The sequence below is a fragment of the Simochromis diagramma genome, unplaced genomic scaffold (genome assembly GCF_900408965.1).
Source record: "Simochromis diagramma unplaced genomic scaffold, fSimDia1.1 OVJJ01000402.1, whole genome shotgun sequence".
Lineage (NCBI taxonomy): Eukaryota > Metazoa > Chordata > Actinopteri > Cichliformes > Cichlidae > Simochromis > Simochromis diagramma.
The window spans coordinates 2816415-2834223 of record NW_024386972.1 but is presented as its reverse complement, the minus strand read 5'-3'; the positions used below and the strand labels follow the sequence as shown (position 1 = coordinate 2834223).

The 17809-nt window shown below is 41.8% G+C and overlaps 1 protein-coding gene across 4 annotated transcripts in view; it reads left to right on the top strand.

Moving 5' to 3' along the window:
* The window catches only part of vti1a (vesicle transport through interaction with t-SNAREs 1A), a 116099-nt gene that overhangs the window by 75931 nt on the left and 22359 nt on the right, over positions 1-17809 (top strand). For 2 of the 4 annotated variants that reach the window (XM_040039440.1, XM_040039439.1), the window contains one exon: positions 3213-3274. In XM_040039440.1, the coding sequence (XP_039895374.1) occupies positions 3213-3274 (62 nt within the window). Of the gene's footprint in view, positions 1-3212; positions 3286-17809 lie in introns of all 4 variants that reach the window. The other 2 variants (XM_040039442.1, XM_040039441.1) reach the window with 1 other exon arrangement.

Sequence of the window (17809 nt, the reverse complement as noted above, 5' to 3'; positions counted from 1 at the left end):
CACAACATGGCATTGGGCCTCGCACAGCAGATTTCAAAGGAAATCAAACATCTCCTTTCAAAACGGTCCACAGCGTCTACTGAGAGTACCTGCTCTCTCTTTCTTTTGCTCTCTCTCTCTCCCTTCTTCCCATGAGTCTCCTCTGCTGAACCACCTCACCATATGTACACAAATGCACACGCACGCACGCACACACACACACACACACACTGAGCCTTTAAAGGCAGTTTGTGGGGCAAAAGTTAAGTAAAAAGAAACCGAGATGTAAAGACACGAGGATAGAAGGGTCGGTTAGCAGCTCTTTTTGCATTAAAGAGATGGAATTTAAAATTGTTTCGGCAATGAATAAACCCACAAACATAGAAACACAAAATTTACACAAGCCCCAGCGCTCGGCAGGAGGTGTGGCCTTTTGTTTTGCTTTTATGGTACAAATAGGAGTCAATAGAACACTTCAACACAGGGTCAGAGCAGTACGCTGCCGACTCAGAACCACCTGAACGGGTTGAAGAATTTCTTTTAACCGATCTCAAGGCTACCTCAGGGTGTGAAACGTAGCAGGGGGGGCATTTTTTTTAATGGTTGTTGCCTAAATGTGGTAATTCATGTCTTTTAAATGCATATAATACAAGAGCGGGAATGAGTGTAAGAATTTGAGGAAATAAAGTAAAAGTATTAGACAGCCTTAAAAGTAAAACCTGCTTCTTTTAACACTTTGATTACGACTGTGCAGAGTTATCACAGCAAGCTGTAACTTCAGTTTCAACAGTTATTTATTAATTAACTGAAAATAAATGAAATAAACTCATGCACTTTGACAGTATCGCCTCAGTCATGTGTAAGCACAGTTTATTTAACCTGAGGAGGATTAATTATGCAGACAAATGAATGGTCGTACTCAGTGAGCTAACAAACTTTAATGCTCTAAAAGGAATTAAATGTTCAGTTTGGACTTTTCATCCTTGAAGCTGAAACCTTACCTTTTATTTCCCTTAATGCCCCTCTATTTGCACTTTAAATGATATGGATCAGAGTTTGTTTAAAATTTTGGATGCAAATTAGCTTTCATTTGTGTTAATAGTAACAACACGTGTATGCATTTTAATCCTCGAAGCTGGCTAAAGATGTCTTTAGAAATTGTTCTACTTTAGTGCTGGAAAAAAATATGAGTTTCAAGGAACAAGGTCTTCTCACTCTCTCTTTATAGGCAGCCACGATTAATTTTAGACACTCGACTACCCTAAAACTTCAGTGGGTTTCCATTTCAGGTTATGGAGGAAGGCGTACGATTTGGTGAGAGGCTGTGGAGGGAGAGGGAGAGAGGTGGAAAAGGAAAGAAGGAATGATTCAGAGAGAGAGATGTATTTTGGGAGAAAGTGCGAAGTGTCTAGGGGACAGATCTGTGGGTAGAAGCAGACATCAGGCAACTGCTGGACTTGTTGTCTTTGCCAGAGGGCCCAAACCCCAGGTCCCCCACCTCCCACCCTGTACCACATGTATCTTTGGCTCTGGCAGCCTGCATCACACCAGCCCAGGCTGCCAGAGGGTAAGAAGGAAAGATGGAAGAAGAGGAAGAAAGGAGCAGTAAAGCAGGGCTGGGAAGGGAGGATGAATTGCAGGGAAGAGCGATGACTGCAGGATGAGCCAGAACAAACATGAAAAAAAGAGAGCGTGGCTCCGATCGTTGTAGAGGAAAGGGGAGTTTTGGTAGAAAAGATGTGAAACTGAAGAATAAAAAACAAATAGAATATAGTGTGATTCACTGATGAAAACATACAGAGAAGGGGTGACTTTATTGGGAAAGCAGTTATTATTTCAGAGAAAGACGAAGATAAATCACTCCCTGCTGACTGTTTAGAGAAAAACTCTGCAATCACTATTCCCCGTGCTCCCCTGTCATCCTCGAGAAATGCGACTACAGGTAGATGTTAGTGGCAGCTCACTCAGTGCAATGTCAGCATTTTTTTTTCACTTTCACACTCACACTTTGCTGGCAACATCTTTGCCAAATCCTCCTCCCTGTGAAAAGTCCCTACGCCTGACAAGAGAGTAGCTTGAAAACATTCCTATGACCCCTGAAGGGAAAAAAGGCAGAGAGGAAGAAAAAGGGAAAGAAATGGAGCAAGAAAAGGGAAATATCCAGGCAATTAGTCCTCAATAGCCATGATCATCATTTCAAGGGTGCCTTCAAGGACTCCCACTGCTTGGTACCTACTTTAAAAGTAAAGGCATCTTTCACTCCATTTCCTTATATTCATCTAGCTCTGTAGTAAGATGAATATAAGACCATCAAGTGGCATGTCCTACTAAGGTTATGGAGGTTTTTTCAAAAGTTTTCTGTCATTGAACAGCTCACAATGCTGCTAGTTTATAGACATAGAGATGCATCAAATGAAGTAAACATTGATCTTATGTGTAGCCTAGCTGTTCATGCTTTGGTAAATAAGTTGCTTTTAAAGCAGCTCTAAAATTGTCGTGTATTTTTTTTTCCCCCCACTGGTTTTGTCTAAAAGTGGGGGGTTTTGCCGAGGGTGGTCTCTTGACAGGTAAGCCAGTACCTTTAAGGTAAGAAGGCAAGCTCTAATCAAAGGATCTCCCATTCATCTCTCTGGGTCGCAAGAAACTTTAGTGAAAAGTGTGTCAAACTGTAGAGATGTCTTTCTGCCCTAAGGCCAGTAGTACAGTGCAATAGTACCTTGCACAACAATACTGTAATAATCAAATGACATTATTGCCGTGGTACTTATTTATACTCGTTACATGCTTCTTTTTTGTTTTCAAGTGTGGATGAAATCGTACCCACATATTATATGTTAAGCTCCAGCCGACAGCGTCGTGTGTGAAAGCAACGTCAGTTCTTATGATACAGAAGCCTTTAACTTGCAAACTTGCAACAAATTCCTAGGACAAAGTCCACCTCGATGTCAGATTTCACAACATGTGCAGCTAATACTGCAGCGCATTTAACAGTAGCGAGTGGTCATTATGTGCGCTGCCACCACCCACCATTGCCTAAACCCATTTACATATTTCCAGTTGTGCAAACACATCAGAAGGACTATTTCCTGGTGTGTGCTTCACCAGAGGGATTTTTTTTTAAAAACAGCTTTAGTTTGTTGACAGAGTGTGTTAAACTGAAATTGCTCAAGTGTTTGTTCAGAATTAAAACTAAAAGCTGTCCTTCACTGGTTCTGTCTCCCCTACAACTCCAGCTGAGAGAAACAGACGCCAACCTGGGCAAGAGTTCCCGCATCCTTACCGGCATGCTGAGAAGGTAAGAGGCAGGTAGGAACACTGTTTCTGCACCTCTTTGTATGCAAAGTGCTTTAACAGTGCTGTGAGGTTGTAAATAAAGACTTTCATAAGATGTAAAAGTGAATATTATAGTTTATAACTTGCTGCAGTCAGTCACCTGTGGCTATTAGCAAGTGCTTTTGTTCATGTTTCAAGCAGGTTAAACTCATTTGTAAAGGATCTGTGATCTTTTAGTCAGATTCTTATTAGTCAGAACTATATAGCTGAGAAAACTAAGTAAACAAATCGTGTGAGTGGCTGTTTGGTTAAATGTGGTGCTGTGTGCCTGAGAAACAAGTAGCCCAGTACAGCATCCTGCTGGAAGAGACAAGTGCACACTGTACATGTCTCCATTCTTTTCTTCTCTTTGCCTTTGTTTATTTTCTCTTTTCATTTTTTTTCCACAAAATGCACTTACCACCCATATCCATCTTGCACTCTTTGTCTCCCTGGCGTGCTAGTTCACTCACAAGGCAGTCACACAGGCACAGGCATTCAAACGCAAATATTTCAATAGGCCTTGCATTATCTGGTGCCTCCGCTTCCTAACACACACACACACACACACACACACACACACACACACACACACACACACACACACACACACACACACACACACACACACACACACACACCGTAATGTCTTGTCACATCTCCATTTCATAAAGTGTCTGTGTGCTTACCCCTGAACCGTGACGCCACGGTTTTGTTTCTTGCTCTCTCTTGTTGTTTTTTTTTCCCCCCCTCCTTGTCACCCGCTGTGGATTTTGATTAAGAGTAATATGTAAATGACACAGACTAAATGTAAAATCCTGGGGGCAGGAAGGAAGTGCCAATTGAAATAGATGCTTCAGTGCCCATAGACAATTTGGAGGGTGGCTCGCAGGGCGGGCGGCAGATACTGGAGAGGAAAGGCCTGAGAAGGGCTGTGACGCCGACTGTAACCAATATTTCTGCATATGTCTCCATTTTGTCAAGCCTGATTATGGCAAGAGGAGGGCCGGGTGGGGGGGGTCACTTCGCCTGGCATGTCACCCAGAGCTGTCCAGAAATCATTCATCATTCCCTCCTCCTCCTCTTCTTCCCTCCACCCCTGCTGGTGCTGAAGTAAATAACATGCACTTATTTCAATATTATCATATTAATGTTAAAGTTCAGCTGTCACCTAATGGGAAGACTTAATCAGACGTAGCATTTTAAGAGGCATGCTGCCACCCACTTACTCTTCAGCCCCCCCTCCCTCCTCTCTTGATGCCTTAGCTCCTCTGGTTAGTGCCCGTCTCAAATCAGGATTTATGAGGGCTTTCCAAAGTGGGGCCCGGCTGCAAACCTATTCGACTACTGCCTGCCTTTATGCTTGACGGGAGCACCACAACGTACACAGTTTTATTTTATTTTTTGTCACTATTTGATAAAATAATTTGTTTTGGGTTTTTTTTTATTTCAGTTTAAAAGCTTATAATATATTTATAATCAGACCAAAAATTCAGTTAAGGTTAGTTAAATGCCCTCCTTTCTGGAAATTGTTCCTAATTTCCTCACTCATTTCATTACCTCCACCCTCACCCACCCCCTTTCTTGCTTTTTGATTAATAGTGTATTTGTTTTCGATGCCGGTTGCTTTGTCATACTCCACTTGTTTGAGGCAGCAGAAGAAGTAGTGTGGCGTGTAAAGGCTTACACAGATGAGTGTAGTGAAACCGTTTCTGGTACATGTTAGGAACCCGGATCACTTGTGACGCAAACCAGAGGTGGACACAAATACTCATGCAGGTTGATGAATATTCCAGCTTTTGTTTGTTTAGTTAAGTATATATATTTTTTGTTTTCTTCTGTTTGAATGCAGATGTTTGATTAATTGGATGCACGAATACTTTTTTTTTCCAGATATATAAACACAGCAGCAGTTTTAAGTTGATTATAAGCATCGAAAAAACTTTGGCCCCGATAGAGCCGAGTGTGTAGGTGCAACAACGGAGGGATTTATTGTGATCTACGAGATGAAGGGTGTCCTTTTTAGAGTCGCACCTCTTCTTGAAGTGTCTTTCTGGTCTGGTGTGCTATCACCCCAGCTGAGAAACAATTAGACACTCATTAAGCTAGCTGTCATGGTTCAAGAAAGCCAATTAACTTAAAGACTGTGTGAATATCACTTATTGTAGGAAACATTCAGAAAGACACACATCTCAAATAGCTGTGGCTTTGTTTGAAAATAAATTGTTACATTTTCTGACTGTGAAACTCTAACTAATTACCCTCGGTGGCAGGAACATAGGTGCTGTTAATTGGTTGTGTCACGGGCTTATAACAAGTGTCACAAGTGAAAACGCAGTCTTGTGTCATCTACTCATGCTTAGTTACTCTAAGCTTTAAATGAGTTGTATACATGTGGGCTCGGCACCTACAGGTTTGAGAGGTTCACAGCTCACAGTGCGCCTCTCTGTCCCTGATTACAAAGGCCACAGACCTTTTGATAAAGCCTTTGTTGTTTCCATGCTGCATTGACACTGTGGCCTTTCATTAATACAAAATGTTCCCATCACTGCATGAAGATGCGTCCTGTTGCTATACTGAGCATCTCAAACATCTCACTCGCCCTGGTCAGAAGAAATGGCAGGGGGGGGGGAATGGGATGCAGCTCCAGACCCAGTTAGGACCACTGGGGGCTCCTGGCAGCTTCACGGAAGGAGGGGGCACAGCGAAGGGCAATGAAGCAGTGAAGGGAGGGCGAAGGGGGTGCGTGTGTGTATATTTTGAAGCAGAGGGGTTGTCTGCTCTCGCTGGCAGCTGATCCCACATGCAGGTGGTCGACTCAGTCGCCAGGCAGATCAAAAAGTCAAGGCCCCGGGTGGACCTCCCTTTGAAATGGGAATGGGGCCTAGATATCAGACAGAAAACATAAGCAAGCTCCCAGCCACAGAACAGCTCCATATTCATGGCTGGGACTGGCGGTAGCGACGGGCAGGCAGGATGGACAGAGCTTCAGCCTTCAGACTCGCACACTCTCTGGACACTGATTTAGAGATCAGCCTATCAGCCTGGGCGTAGATGATGCACTAGCTCACAGGTTAATACTGCCACGCTCTTAACAAGACTCTTACTTCCTTTTTTTTTTGAGCCGTGCCTTCACAAGATGCCTTAATGTGTGACTGCAATCATCTCTCTGATTTTAGCTACATGTGGCAAATCCAGTACAAAATACAGTGCGGCTTACTGCGGCTAACCCTCAGAGTCTTGTTATAGTGAAGTTCTTCTGAACCTGGTCTAAACCTATTCATATGACTAATTGGCAGGAGAATAGTATTTACAGCTCATCCTTGCCTCTAGGATAATCAAAAGTTTTCTGCCTCTAATGGAAAGTAGTTTTTTTTTTTTTCCTTGTTTGCTCGACCTAATAAAACAACAGTATTTGGAGTCAACAGACTAAAGTGCATGCCCTCAGAAAAGCGTCTGGAGAGCGGGATGTTTTTTAATTTTATTTTGTAAGATCTCTTAAGGCTCTGGTGCTTTTGTTTATTATTAGCAGATATGTGATCTCTTTCTGTATCTATCTGCGTAGAAGACCGACCTGTTAGTATATGTGGGTCGTGTAATTAATGGAGTTTAATTCAGTGAGTGAGTTGTGTTGAGATCTTGTCATTAAGTTGCAAAAGAACAGCTTCACGTTTTAATTGTCGCTGAAACAGGTCACATATGTTTTCCCTTCACTTTTCCATTTATTATTCTTTATATTATTATTATATTTATTTGTGTTTGGGGGAAAAACAGAGGGAAAACTTCTAGGCATTCAAATTCTGCACACTGAATTTTCAGCAGAGTATTGGAAGACATGTTTGTCCTATTTTACTTTGTATTACAGCTGAACTCATCACCGTAGCCGAGCTTTATGTTTGTCCCGAGAGTTGCAGATCGCTCCCAGTGGATCCCAACCTCTCTGATCTTCCCTCTGTGTTGCATCCACGATAATTTCATGTACTACATTTAAAACGCACTCCCTTTGCTTTGCAATTTGTTCAGCTTGGCATCATTACTACCCCCCTGCATCCACTCCCCCTTTAGTACTACATCCCCGTGGGTCACCTCTATCTTTGGCCTTTTCCACTACCTCCAGGGAAGCAATCCGAGTGTGTGTGAATGCATGTTTTCTTTTTAATGTCCAGTCTCTTTTCATTCTGGCAAATGAGCAAAGAATGAACGGTATGTGCCTCCACCTCATCCCCTAGATGAACTTTACACATATCAAAGTAAATGCATCTGCTGTTGACAGTGTTAAGTAGATCAGAGCTAGCATGTTAGCTTTCTGCAAGAAGATATTTGGTGTTAATGGCTTCTTTCAACATCACCTTGCAATGAAAAGGGCCTTGCTTGGTTATGTGAGCCATTGCAGTACTACTGCCAAACAGGTTTCTCAAGGTAGACATAAACATTGCGCATCTGCATACACATTTGCAGAGCTAAATTCAGCTCTGCACCCGTGGTGTTGTTTTCTGCATCCATGAACTTGGACTTTTTACCTTCACCTTATACCCATGCTTCGGAGAAGTGATGCAACATCTTAATAATCCAGAGTCACCCAGCAGCAGAGACGGAGAAAACGATGAATAGAATTCGTGAGAGACCATACGGAGTGTTTTAAACAAGCACCTCTTATGAATCCATCTAACAAAACAAGACCAAATGGTCTTAAATACATTTTGAAATTAAACTACTTTGTTTAGTTTCATCAGGTACTTCACAGTGTAGATGCTGAATGTCAGACAAAGTCTTGTTTTTAGATGCTTTTTTTTTCATCTGTGTGTATTTGTGTGTCTGTATATGTGTCTGTGGCTGCAGGCTGCTGCTGGGACAATGACAGGGTGCGCCTCAGCCTCATTACTCACTGCTCCTCAGCCACAAAAGCACCACTGCCACCTCGCTCTCTCTCTCTCTGTCTTCTTTCTGCTTCATCTCTGTCTTTTTCTCTCTTCCTACACCTTGCCCATTAGAGAGTGCTGATGGGACGTTTTTTGCAGAAAGAAAAAGGCACACACAAGCCTGGGCTGTAGAGGGAGACGTTGTTGACAAGGGCAAAGACGTGTTGTTGTTTTATAAGGGATGCAGTTGTCTGTTGAGGATTGACTCGCTTAACTGGCTGCCAAAGCCCTCTTTTTCTCCATACATATCTCCCTCTTTCTATTATACAGCCCATAGTGAGTTTCTGTTTTATGGCGTGTCAGGCCATAGCTGAATTCTAGTTATTCTGCTTGTGATAGGGAAGAAATTGTTCTTTTTTTTTTTCTTTTTTTCCAAATCATGCAAAAATACCAAAGTGTGAGGCTGACAGCTAGCTTAAAATCTGGTAAATGCTGCATGCCATCTGATAGATTTTGAGGTAGATGGCATTTGTAATCAAAGCACGACAATCTTGAACTAATCGTGTATCATCGTATTGTTTTGTGCGCACAATTAGTTCTAACCTCTACCTAAAACTAGTGCTAATCTTCAGCATCCCAACAAAAAAGATGTCTTCTGCAGTGTCACTTCTCCAAATGCTCTAGGGTCAGGCATCCGTGACATTGAGGTGATTCTTCGTTCGACCTCACTCGTACCATCCTCACTGATAGAGCTTCTTTTTTCACCCTTCTTTAACCCTGACAGACTGTCGTTCTGACGAGATGACTGGAGATCAGTGGCGCTCTCATCCCTTGAAGTGGCTCCAGGTGTCACTCCAAGGGTACCCGCCCTGTTTGATCTGCCGTCGAGCGCCTGTCGGGCCACGGCACCCTCTGATTTCCCCGTCAGAGGGGAAAGAGGCTCTCCTGTCCAAAAGTTCCACTTCTACTTTTGAGTGATAGCAAGGGAGAGGAGTTGACTGTTGTAGAGCACATAGTCGCCATAATCGTTGGGAATGGGCCATTTCTTGTTGTCATTTACCTTTATGGCTTCCATTTAGTAGCTATAGGGAATCAAAAGGTAATCTTGATTCAGTATGCCAAGCCCCAGCAGTCCAGACAACAAAATACAGATCTGATGAAACCAAAACACTTTCAGTGATCATGCTGCGGGCCTTGTCTACAGAACAAAAAAGACCCATCCTCTTAGACATCTTCTGATGCTGTCCAAAGGAGGTCCCTGTCTTTATTGAGGAGCTGCACAAACAGAAAGGACAGATGAAACAAAATGAAGGAACGCAGGTATACATCTTTTCAGCAAACATAGATGCCTTTATCCTTCCTGCCTTTTTATTTTACTGTATCCCTTGTGTTTTTCCCCCACCTACTGAGAGCTTCTGTAGAAATTACAGGTGAGATTTCAGTCTGTGGCAGGCCCTGCCTTTCGTCTAGAGGGAGCAGGGGGAAGGGTGATGGGTTTGAGGGAGAAAAAACTGAGAAGGAGAGGAAAAAGAGATTCATGCTTTGCAGTAGTGCTGTGTTGTTTGTGTAGCGCACTCTTTCCTTTGTGTGTCTGGCGATAACTTATTCAGCACAGGGCCATTCATCCAGGGGTTGAGCGCGGGCGTCCGTCAAGACGGAAAATAATGAGGCGACAGCAGCGCAGAGGATAGCTTTCACCCTCTGCCTAGCCCCCCCCCCCCCCCCCAATCCCCATCCACCTCCCCCGTCTCCATCTCCTCCTCCTAGCCTCCCATTATTAGCCGATTTAAATAGATAATAGGGGGCCTTCTTCAGGACATTTTGAAGCAATTAGAAGCTATCACATTGTCTCTACTTTGACTCCTGTTACCTCCCAGCAAGCTATTGTGGATACTTCTCTGCATCCTATGCAACAACTTCCAGGAATTTTGTGGAATGCCACTGCATCACTAGATGCCAGTTTTTGTGTCAAGGACGTAAACGGGCTGTCCTGTTTGCTATAGCTTTGCAACACACTCGCTCGTGTAGTTCACTATTCCGTCTCGATCCGTGCCAGGACATGCAGTCCCTTTGCCGTCATGAGTAACTCTTGGGCTCCATTACTTGCCAGGATAAAGTGTTTCCTGTCCAAACACTTGCACTGTTCATTCATTTCCTGCACTCTCAGTCAGCTCTCATTTAACTCTTCCTCTCATCATCTTTGCATAGTCCTTTCTTTTGGCTAAAAATGCAATCTAATCGCCAGGAAAAGGGGTTTTAGCTTCTTTTTATTTAACTAATTAAATCACTATTATTTGAACTGTCAAAGCAGAACCATTGGCCCTTAAAGTTTATGATTGCTGGATACATTGTTATCCTCTGATTTAATCATATTTATTTGTAAGTAATCTCAAGGAACCATTCAACACGCACCAGGCAACAGTAGTTCTTGCAACAGCAATAATTCCAGCAGTAACACCCGCCTGTGTCGTGTTTGCGTCAGGATAGATGGTTAAGTAGAGTTTTTCTGTTATTGTGTTGCCCCTCAGATCTCTCTTTGTTGGAGTGCAAGAGCTTGAAATATTTACAAATGTTGAATTTGGACTCTTTCTTTCTGTTTAATATTTTCTTCTAACCCATCAATCATTTACTGTGCCTCTGTATGTCTGTGTCTCATCCTAACCGCCCCCCCAGGATGGCTCAACGAAACAAAGGCAGTACATTGTTGCCATGTTGTTGATGGCATAAAAGATCCCCTTTATCACAATGGGCAAAACAATAAAAACAGGGCCACTTTATTTTTTCAAGGAAGTGAAAAGGTTGCAAGACAAGGCGTTCGCAGGAATCAGGAGCTCCTGTCAAAATACTTCAACAGCAAATTGGTCCCTTTTTTAAGCAAAATACATCTAACCTTCGGTGCTTTTATACAAAATACAAAAATAGACTTTATTCTGTATTATACTTTCCAGTCCCAAAGGCTGGAAGGCCAAAGGACAGACCCCACCTACCAATCCCTTACTTTGGTTTGGTTTTGCTTGCTGTGAAGGGCATTCAGTGGTGTGTACAACAGTTTTGACAAGTACCTTTGAAAATATCTTATTTGCCAAATCCAGTCTCCCGGTGTGGTTTACCACTGCACAAAAGTTCAGGCTGAATCTCTTTTGAATTCCCTCTATTGCCTCATGAAAATTTGTGCAATTTGTTTGCTGACACAATACAGGTGTCTCAGAATTTAAAAGAAATAAAACAAAAGGAATAGATAACAAAGTGCAAAATGAATTTTTACCTTGTTGTTCAAGTCATCTAGCACCACGTCTCTTTAATGGTTATTAGAGGCACTGAAATAACAACACAAAGACTAAATTATCCCCAATTCTGCAGTGTTTTGTCAGCTTTTGTAACGTGAGAATACTAAATCACCTAAAATGGTTATTGGCCAATTCTGACCCAATTTAGCGATGTCTGCTTTGCCTCTTGGGAAATAAGAATATATAAATAAGAATATCTCTGATATTGAAGCAAATAGTTTGCATCATGCTGTTGACTGAATGTCAGTCTTATAATGCCAGATCTCAAAATCGTTGTGAAAGTAATTTAGGTCAAGGACAAAGACAAATATGCAGCTTTCCATGCCCATCCATCCATCCTCCCTCCCTCCATCCATTCATCCATCCATCCCTCCCTCTTAACAGTTTATCCACTGGGTGTGGTTGTGTTGAAATCTATTGTTTTGTTTAGGTATTTGCCTAAAGAGATCTTACGGAGAAAGGTTTTCAACTTAGGCAAATGCACTTCCATGCGGTCCTCCAGGAACCCAACAGCGTGTAGCTCAGCTAATTGCTTTTGTTTTGAATACTGAATGGTTGACAAATGGGTCGAGACGAGGATTGGAGTGACATACTTCTCCTGTGCCGGAGTTCACCGGGAAACAAGGGAAGCACAAAAAAACTTCAAAGATTAAAAAAATAAATAAAAACCACACAAAAAACCATGAAAAACCAAGACACTAGCTGCAGTGGAGAGTTTTTATTGTTTTTAGCATGTTTCACTTAAGATTTTTGTATGTTGGTCTATCAGCCAGCAAACCTCTAAGAACAACAACAAAGTAAAGCTCGATTTACACTTCTGCGGGAAATGTACATCCTAACTTACATAGTAACCGGAAGTCCCTTTTATCCCTACATAATTTCCTTAATTAATTGAATAAAATATTCTTATTCAGATGCAGGTTCCCTACACTGCAGTCTTCCACGAGGTGCATGTCAGGTTTACGTAAAAGTTTGCGGGGTAGGGTTAAAATGTTGTTATGGTTATGGCGTAAGTTACGGCGTAGATCTAAGGCGGAAGCATAATTCACACGTAAGAGTAAATTCACAGACTGGTTGCACCACATACTTTGGACAGTGCCCCCATCTGGCAGTAGATGCTCTCTGCAGGTAGATGAGTTTACCATAGCTCCTTGGGGGGCCTATTATATCCTTAGCATTGGTTTCTTTACACACTGCCAGTAACGTCATCACACAGCCACAGCTATTTATGCTCCTAAGTACCCACGGTAGTATTTTCTTCAACAATGGGTACTGCCACTCAGACAAAAACTCCACAGTTTTGTTTGTTTGTTTTTTCTTTTTCCATGAAGTCTCATTTATTCAAACTATTGTAACATCTCATTCTATATAATCTGTGAATCTCTGAGGATATGTAGTGATATATTACTTTAAATGAAGTAAAAACCGACATGATCATACACTTAAACCGACTGCAGTTGCACAACGCAACAGGTTGCAAAAATCTACAATTACAGAACCAGCAGACACAGCCCCTTCTAATAGCAGATGTGACATCAATTTGATGTTAACTTTGCCATATGGTGCCGTTCGCCAGGCACTGGACAGCAGATATAATGGGGCCCTTACAGTCTGCCATTACATTGCTAACAGAGAACTACATTCAGCCCATATCCCAGCCATCATAGGGCGAGAGGTAGGGTACACCTTAAACAGGTCACCACTCTGTCTCCCAGCTAACACAATATGTGTATATATAGAATATATAAAAGTATTGTTTTGTTTTATTGTCGATGGCATGAAAGAAAAAGAAAGGGACAAATTCACCGATATTTTAATTAGTAGGTTTTGACGCTGACTCGGGCATGGTCACTGAGATCTGTTGTGTGGTTTTGTGTTGCGGTAGTACATTGAGTTATTGTTCCACACTCTCTGAAACACTATTTGTCTCAGTGTGGAGCACATGACAAAGTTACTTTGTGACGCAGGTTGTTTTGTTCATTACTCTTGTCCCTGTGGTGCATTCCAGTGAAAGGAGCGCTTGACATATTCTTATTTTGTGATGTTGAAACTGCATTTTTTCATGATAGATGCCTCAAAAATGCCAAAATGCCAGAAAATCATGATCGCTGGAGAAAATCCAACTGAGGCACAAATGCCCACACAGTCCAATTTTAGCCTTGGGACTGCAGAAAGTTTTCTAGATGTTTTGTTAATTAGATGGTAAGCAGTTAATCCCAGGGACTGTTGTAAGTTTTTCACTTGTATGTAACAAACTCGAACTTGTCATTCATGGACTTCATAATATTTTTATTCCTTCAGAAAGTTTTCAAAAAATCTAAATGATGTTTAGGTGGTAATTGTATATGCATTGTTTAATATGCTGATGATATAGCATGATTTTGAAAAGGGATTCTCTCATGACAAATCCTGGCTGAGAAATTTGCTGAAGTCAAGTGCAGTACACGTTCAAGCCTGGCTCGGGTTTTGGGGAGTGAACCAGCAATGCACGGCTGGTAATGACAGGTTCCATGTTGCCCGTGGCTTGTGGCCCATTGCACTGTTTGTTTGGAGAGTGGTGCTCGGCCGTGAAGTGCTGGCCCAGCTGGCAGCAGTTCCATTACCCCTTTGGCCCGATGGCTGGGTCTTGTTTGGACCACACCAGCCAGGCAGACTGGCATCCAGGCGGCTGTAGAGGAAGAGGTGGAGGAAGGGGGGATGTGACAGAGGAGAGGAGCTGTTGGCTGAGCACCTTGGTGCTAGGCCAGGCCTGCTGCCAGCTGTAGAGAAGACTTCCCCGCTTACACCACAATCTTCACGTCTCTGTGGCGACAGGGATCTTAGTTTGCACCTCCACGGTCAACATCATCCCATCACAATCTGTCTGAGCGTGAATGGCCATTCTCACAAAATATCATTTTTTTCCTCCCCTATTCCTTTTTTTTGGCAGCAGATATGCTTCTGGTATGATTATTATTACTGCAACCCTCAGTGTGATTTAACACAATATTATGTGCAGCCACACATTTGCACATTTGCTCCACATTCTAAAACTTGAGTTACTCACTTTGTTTTTGGGTCTCTTCTTTCAGGGATCTGATAATGAGAAACAAAGAGTTATTAAAGTTGCCAGCCTAATTCTGTTGACTGTTGCTTGTTAAGATAATTGCAAAAGAAAATCTTTAAAAAGATTGAAGCACAAGAAGTTCATCTGATTAATATTAGCTGAAAATCAAGAGAATATCTTGTGATAATTAATTTGATTGATTATACTGTATATGCAGTTTATGCTGACCTTTTGTGATCCTGTGTAGTCAGAAGTATATTTTCAACATGCTTTGGGGCTCTACATCTCGTTAAAGATCCTCTGTCCAAAAATAGATTCTTTCAAAATAACAACTAAGCCTTTGCCTTCCTTGAAAAACATCTGAATAAATGAAGATATAAATAGTGTTCATTTCAAATGTTTAACTGCTACACAAAGGTCCCAACTACAGCACTAAAGTGTCCTCATGACACTGGTGTAACTTGCCTTTTGGGCCAGAAATCACTCCCAGACCAGTAAGGCTGTTAGAAATGCTCAGAGGAACGCCTCTTGCACTCAAATTTTAAGTGAGCAGAGAATAACTTTCCACTTTCAGCAGAAGAATTTGCAAACAGTCCTGTAGTGTCAGACTCTGCACATACATAGTAAAAGCTAAGAAAAGTAACAATGACAAAAAGAGTTTAGTTGATTTGACAAATAAGCCTCCCAAATGGGACCTTTTTTTTTCCATGACCCCCTACACAAATATCCACTTCTTTCTACATTGTCACTTAAAGCCATGAAAACCATCGCATTTCAAAATTTAGAGTCACTTTGTTTATTTTCTGTTTGCTGGGTTACATGCGTACATCCTGTCAGCCATCATGTAAACTTTAACCCCCGCCCTGTATCCGATGGCGCCAGGGCTAACATTGCTTCACTGTTAAAGGGAAGTTGTGAGGACATTGATGTCTTGGCCTAGCATCCTGGTGTCACTTTCCCAGCCTGTTTGTGGAGCCCGCCAATCCCCTCATTCTCCCCAGCTGACCTGAATGCATCACTCAGTATCACACACATGCGAGGAGCCTGATTTTCCAGCCAACAACAAATGTTTTCCTACCGTTACCATTGCATTATTATCGTACACCGCCTTCGTCTTGTGACTTGGCTCATATTAAGGCTCTGTTGGTTAGATTTTTTTTTTTATCTTTAGCCTTTTTTTGTCTGAGTCTTTGGGCCAAGACTCTACTTTAACAGGACGTTGATGCACACCCATCCCATCTAAAAGTTCCCCTGTGGTATAACATTTGAGAACAGACTTGACATAAACCATTTCTAAACACTGGTTTCATTTCACCAATCTTTAATTACATCGTTTGGTAGCAACTGAGGTACAGAGCTGAAGCAAAGCACCATGTTAGCAAAGCGTATAATAGTGAGGGATACCACAGCCAGAGGACAGTGGGTCGCTAAGAGGGGAAAATATCATACACAAACAAATATGGAAAAGAACACTGAGGTGTTAAGGCCGTAGAAACATTTAAGAATGATTTTGATTGATTTTCTAGTTGCTAGTAGTTGTTCATTTTCATGTAATTGTTCTAATTATGAGCAAGATTTGACAAAATATGTATTTAAGATACCATAAACAACACAATAAGGAGCACATCAAAAATACAATAAAATAAGCAAGGTACTGTAAGACAGATTGAACAAGTCATTGCCTACATTTTAAAATTGATGATGCGATTATATCAGATTGTCTAATTTTTTTATTTTTTTATTTTTTGAAATAGCACCCTCACAGCTTTTTTTTTTTTTCCCTCAAGCCTGAAATCTCTCCAGTTCGTCTGCTCTGTTCCAGATTTCCCTCTCTAGTTCAGCAGTGACGTTTTTAGACATTTTGTTTCCTTTAGGCTAAAAGCAAAAGAGGAAAAATCATGCAGTGGTTTGTGACATTTAATTGAAAATTTTGTAGTCATTTTGAAAATATGTTTTGCCCTCAAGACCACCTAATATAAAGATCACAGCTCAGAGTCCCCCAGTATTAGCATTGGGGCATGATTTATTATTGATGCCAGCTTTATTTTAAATTAAATTTGTACAGGAATATTGTGTTTATTTCTCAGTGTCTTTCTTGCTCAACATATATTAACTTTAGCCTCAACTACAGCCAGTCAATTAATTGTAGGTATACAAACCACTGGGTTGCATTCCAGTTGCTCAGTGTTTCAGTGTATTATTGTGCCATGAAGAGTATCATTGTAGCCCAGAGCGATGGGCAAGCCTTCCTCCAGCTCCGTGACAAAGGCAGCTGTGAGGTCATGGTCGAGGCCAGGACTATCAGAGCTATTAGTCCAGCACAGAACGACCATAACAACAAGCCCTGTCAAATAATGGTGTCAACGGTGGGATTGTGTAGCTTCATTTGTGGACAGAATGTCCACGGTTTAATGGTGATGTGTCGCTTTCTATTGACTCATTAGGTCGGATTTTACCCCTTTCTCTCTCTTTCTGAGCTGGGTGTGCTGTAAATATTTCTATATGGCATACGCTGATTTAAAAATTTTGCTTTTCTCAAACTTCAAAATGTCAGAAAGGTCAGTTGTCTAGGATAGTTGGCCTAGAGACATAGATGTGGGAGGTTGTCATGATAACTCATGTTTCACTGAAGCTTTTCTTGCCTCCCACTGAGACCTGTATTGTATAAGCCTGATCAGAAATCCCCAGAGTTGTTGTTTTTTTTCTTTTTCTTCTTCTTCTTCTTCTTTATTAAGTTTGGCTGCAGCACAGTCATCGATATTTAGAAGTTGGCATAATGCTAAAAGTCTTAGTGTCAGTTGATGGGCATTTGTGTAGGATTTATTGTCCTTGAGTTGAACTTATAATAAATTTACTTTTATATTGTTTTGCAGTGATTTGGTGTTTGTCGTTTTGATGGGCAGACACCGCAGAAGCTGTGAAAACCCTTTTTCTTATTAAATGCGGCTTTTTTTCACGTACACGTTTCATAGTTTCAAGCAAAAACATCTGAGCTTTCGGTGGTTTGTGTAGCCGTACTGTTGCGAACACTGTTGTGAGTCTTTCCAGGGTTCCGGATGCTGGTTGCCTTCTGAACTGTCAGAATATCCGTTAATATTGAGCCCCCTCTGCCTTGCCTTACCCTCTGAGTTTCAGCACTCCCTTTACCTGACTTACTGAATAAAATGATTTCTTTGCTCGTCTCTTGTTTTCTAGTCAGAATATTGCTTTCCCCCCTCTGCCACGCCACATCCTCCTTCCTCTCTCCTAACAGTAAACGTTAAGATCCAGGAGTGGATCAATGGCTGTTATCCTTTGATGTGCCAGGACGCATTACGAGCGGTGAG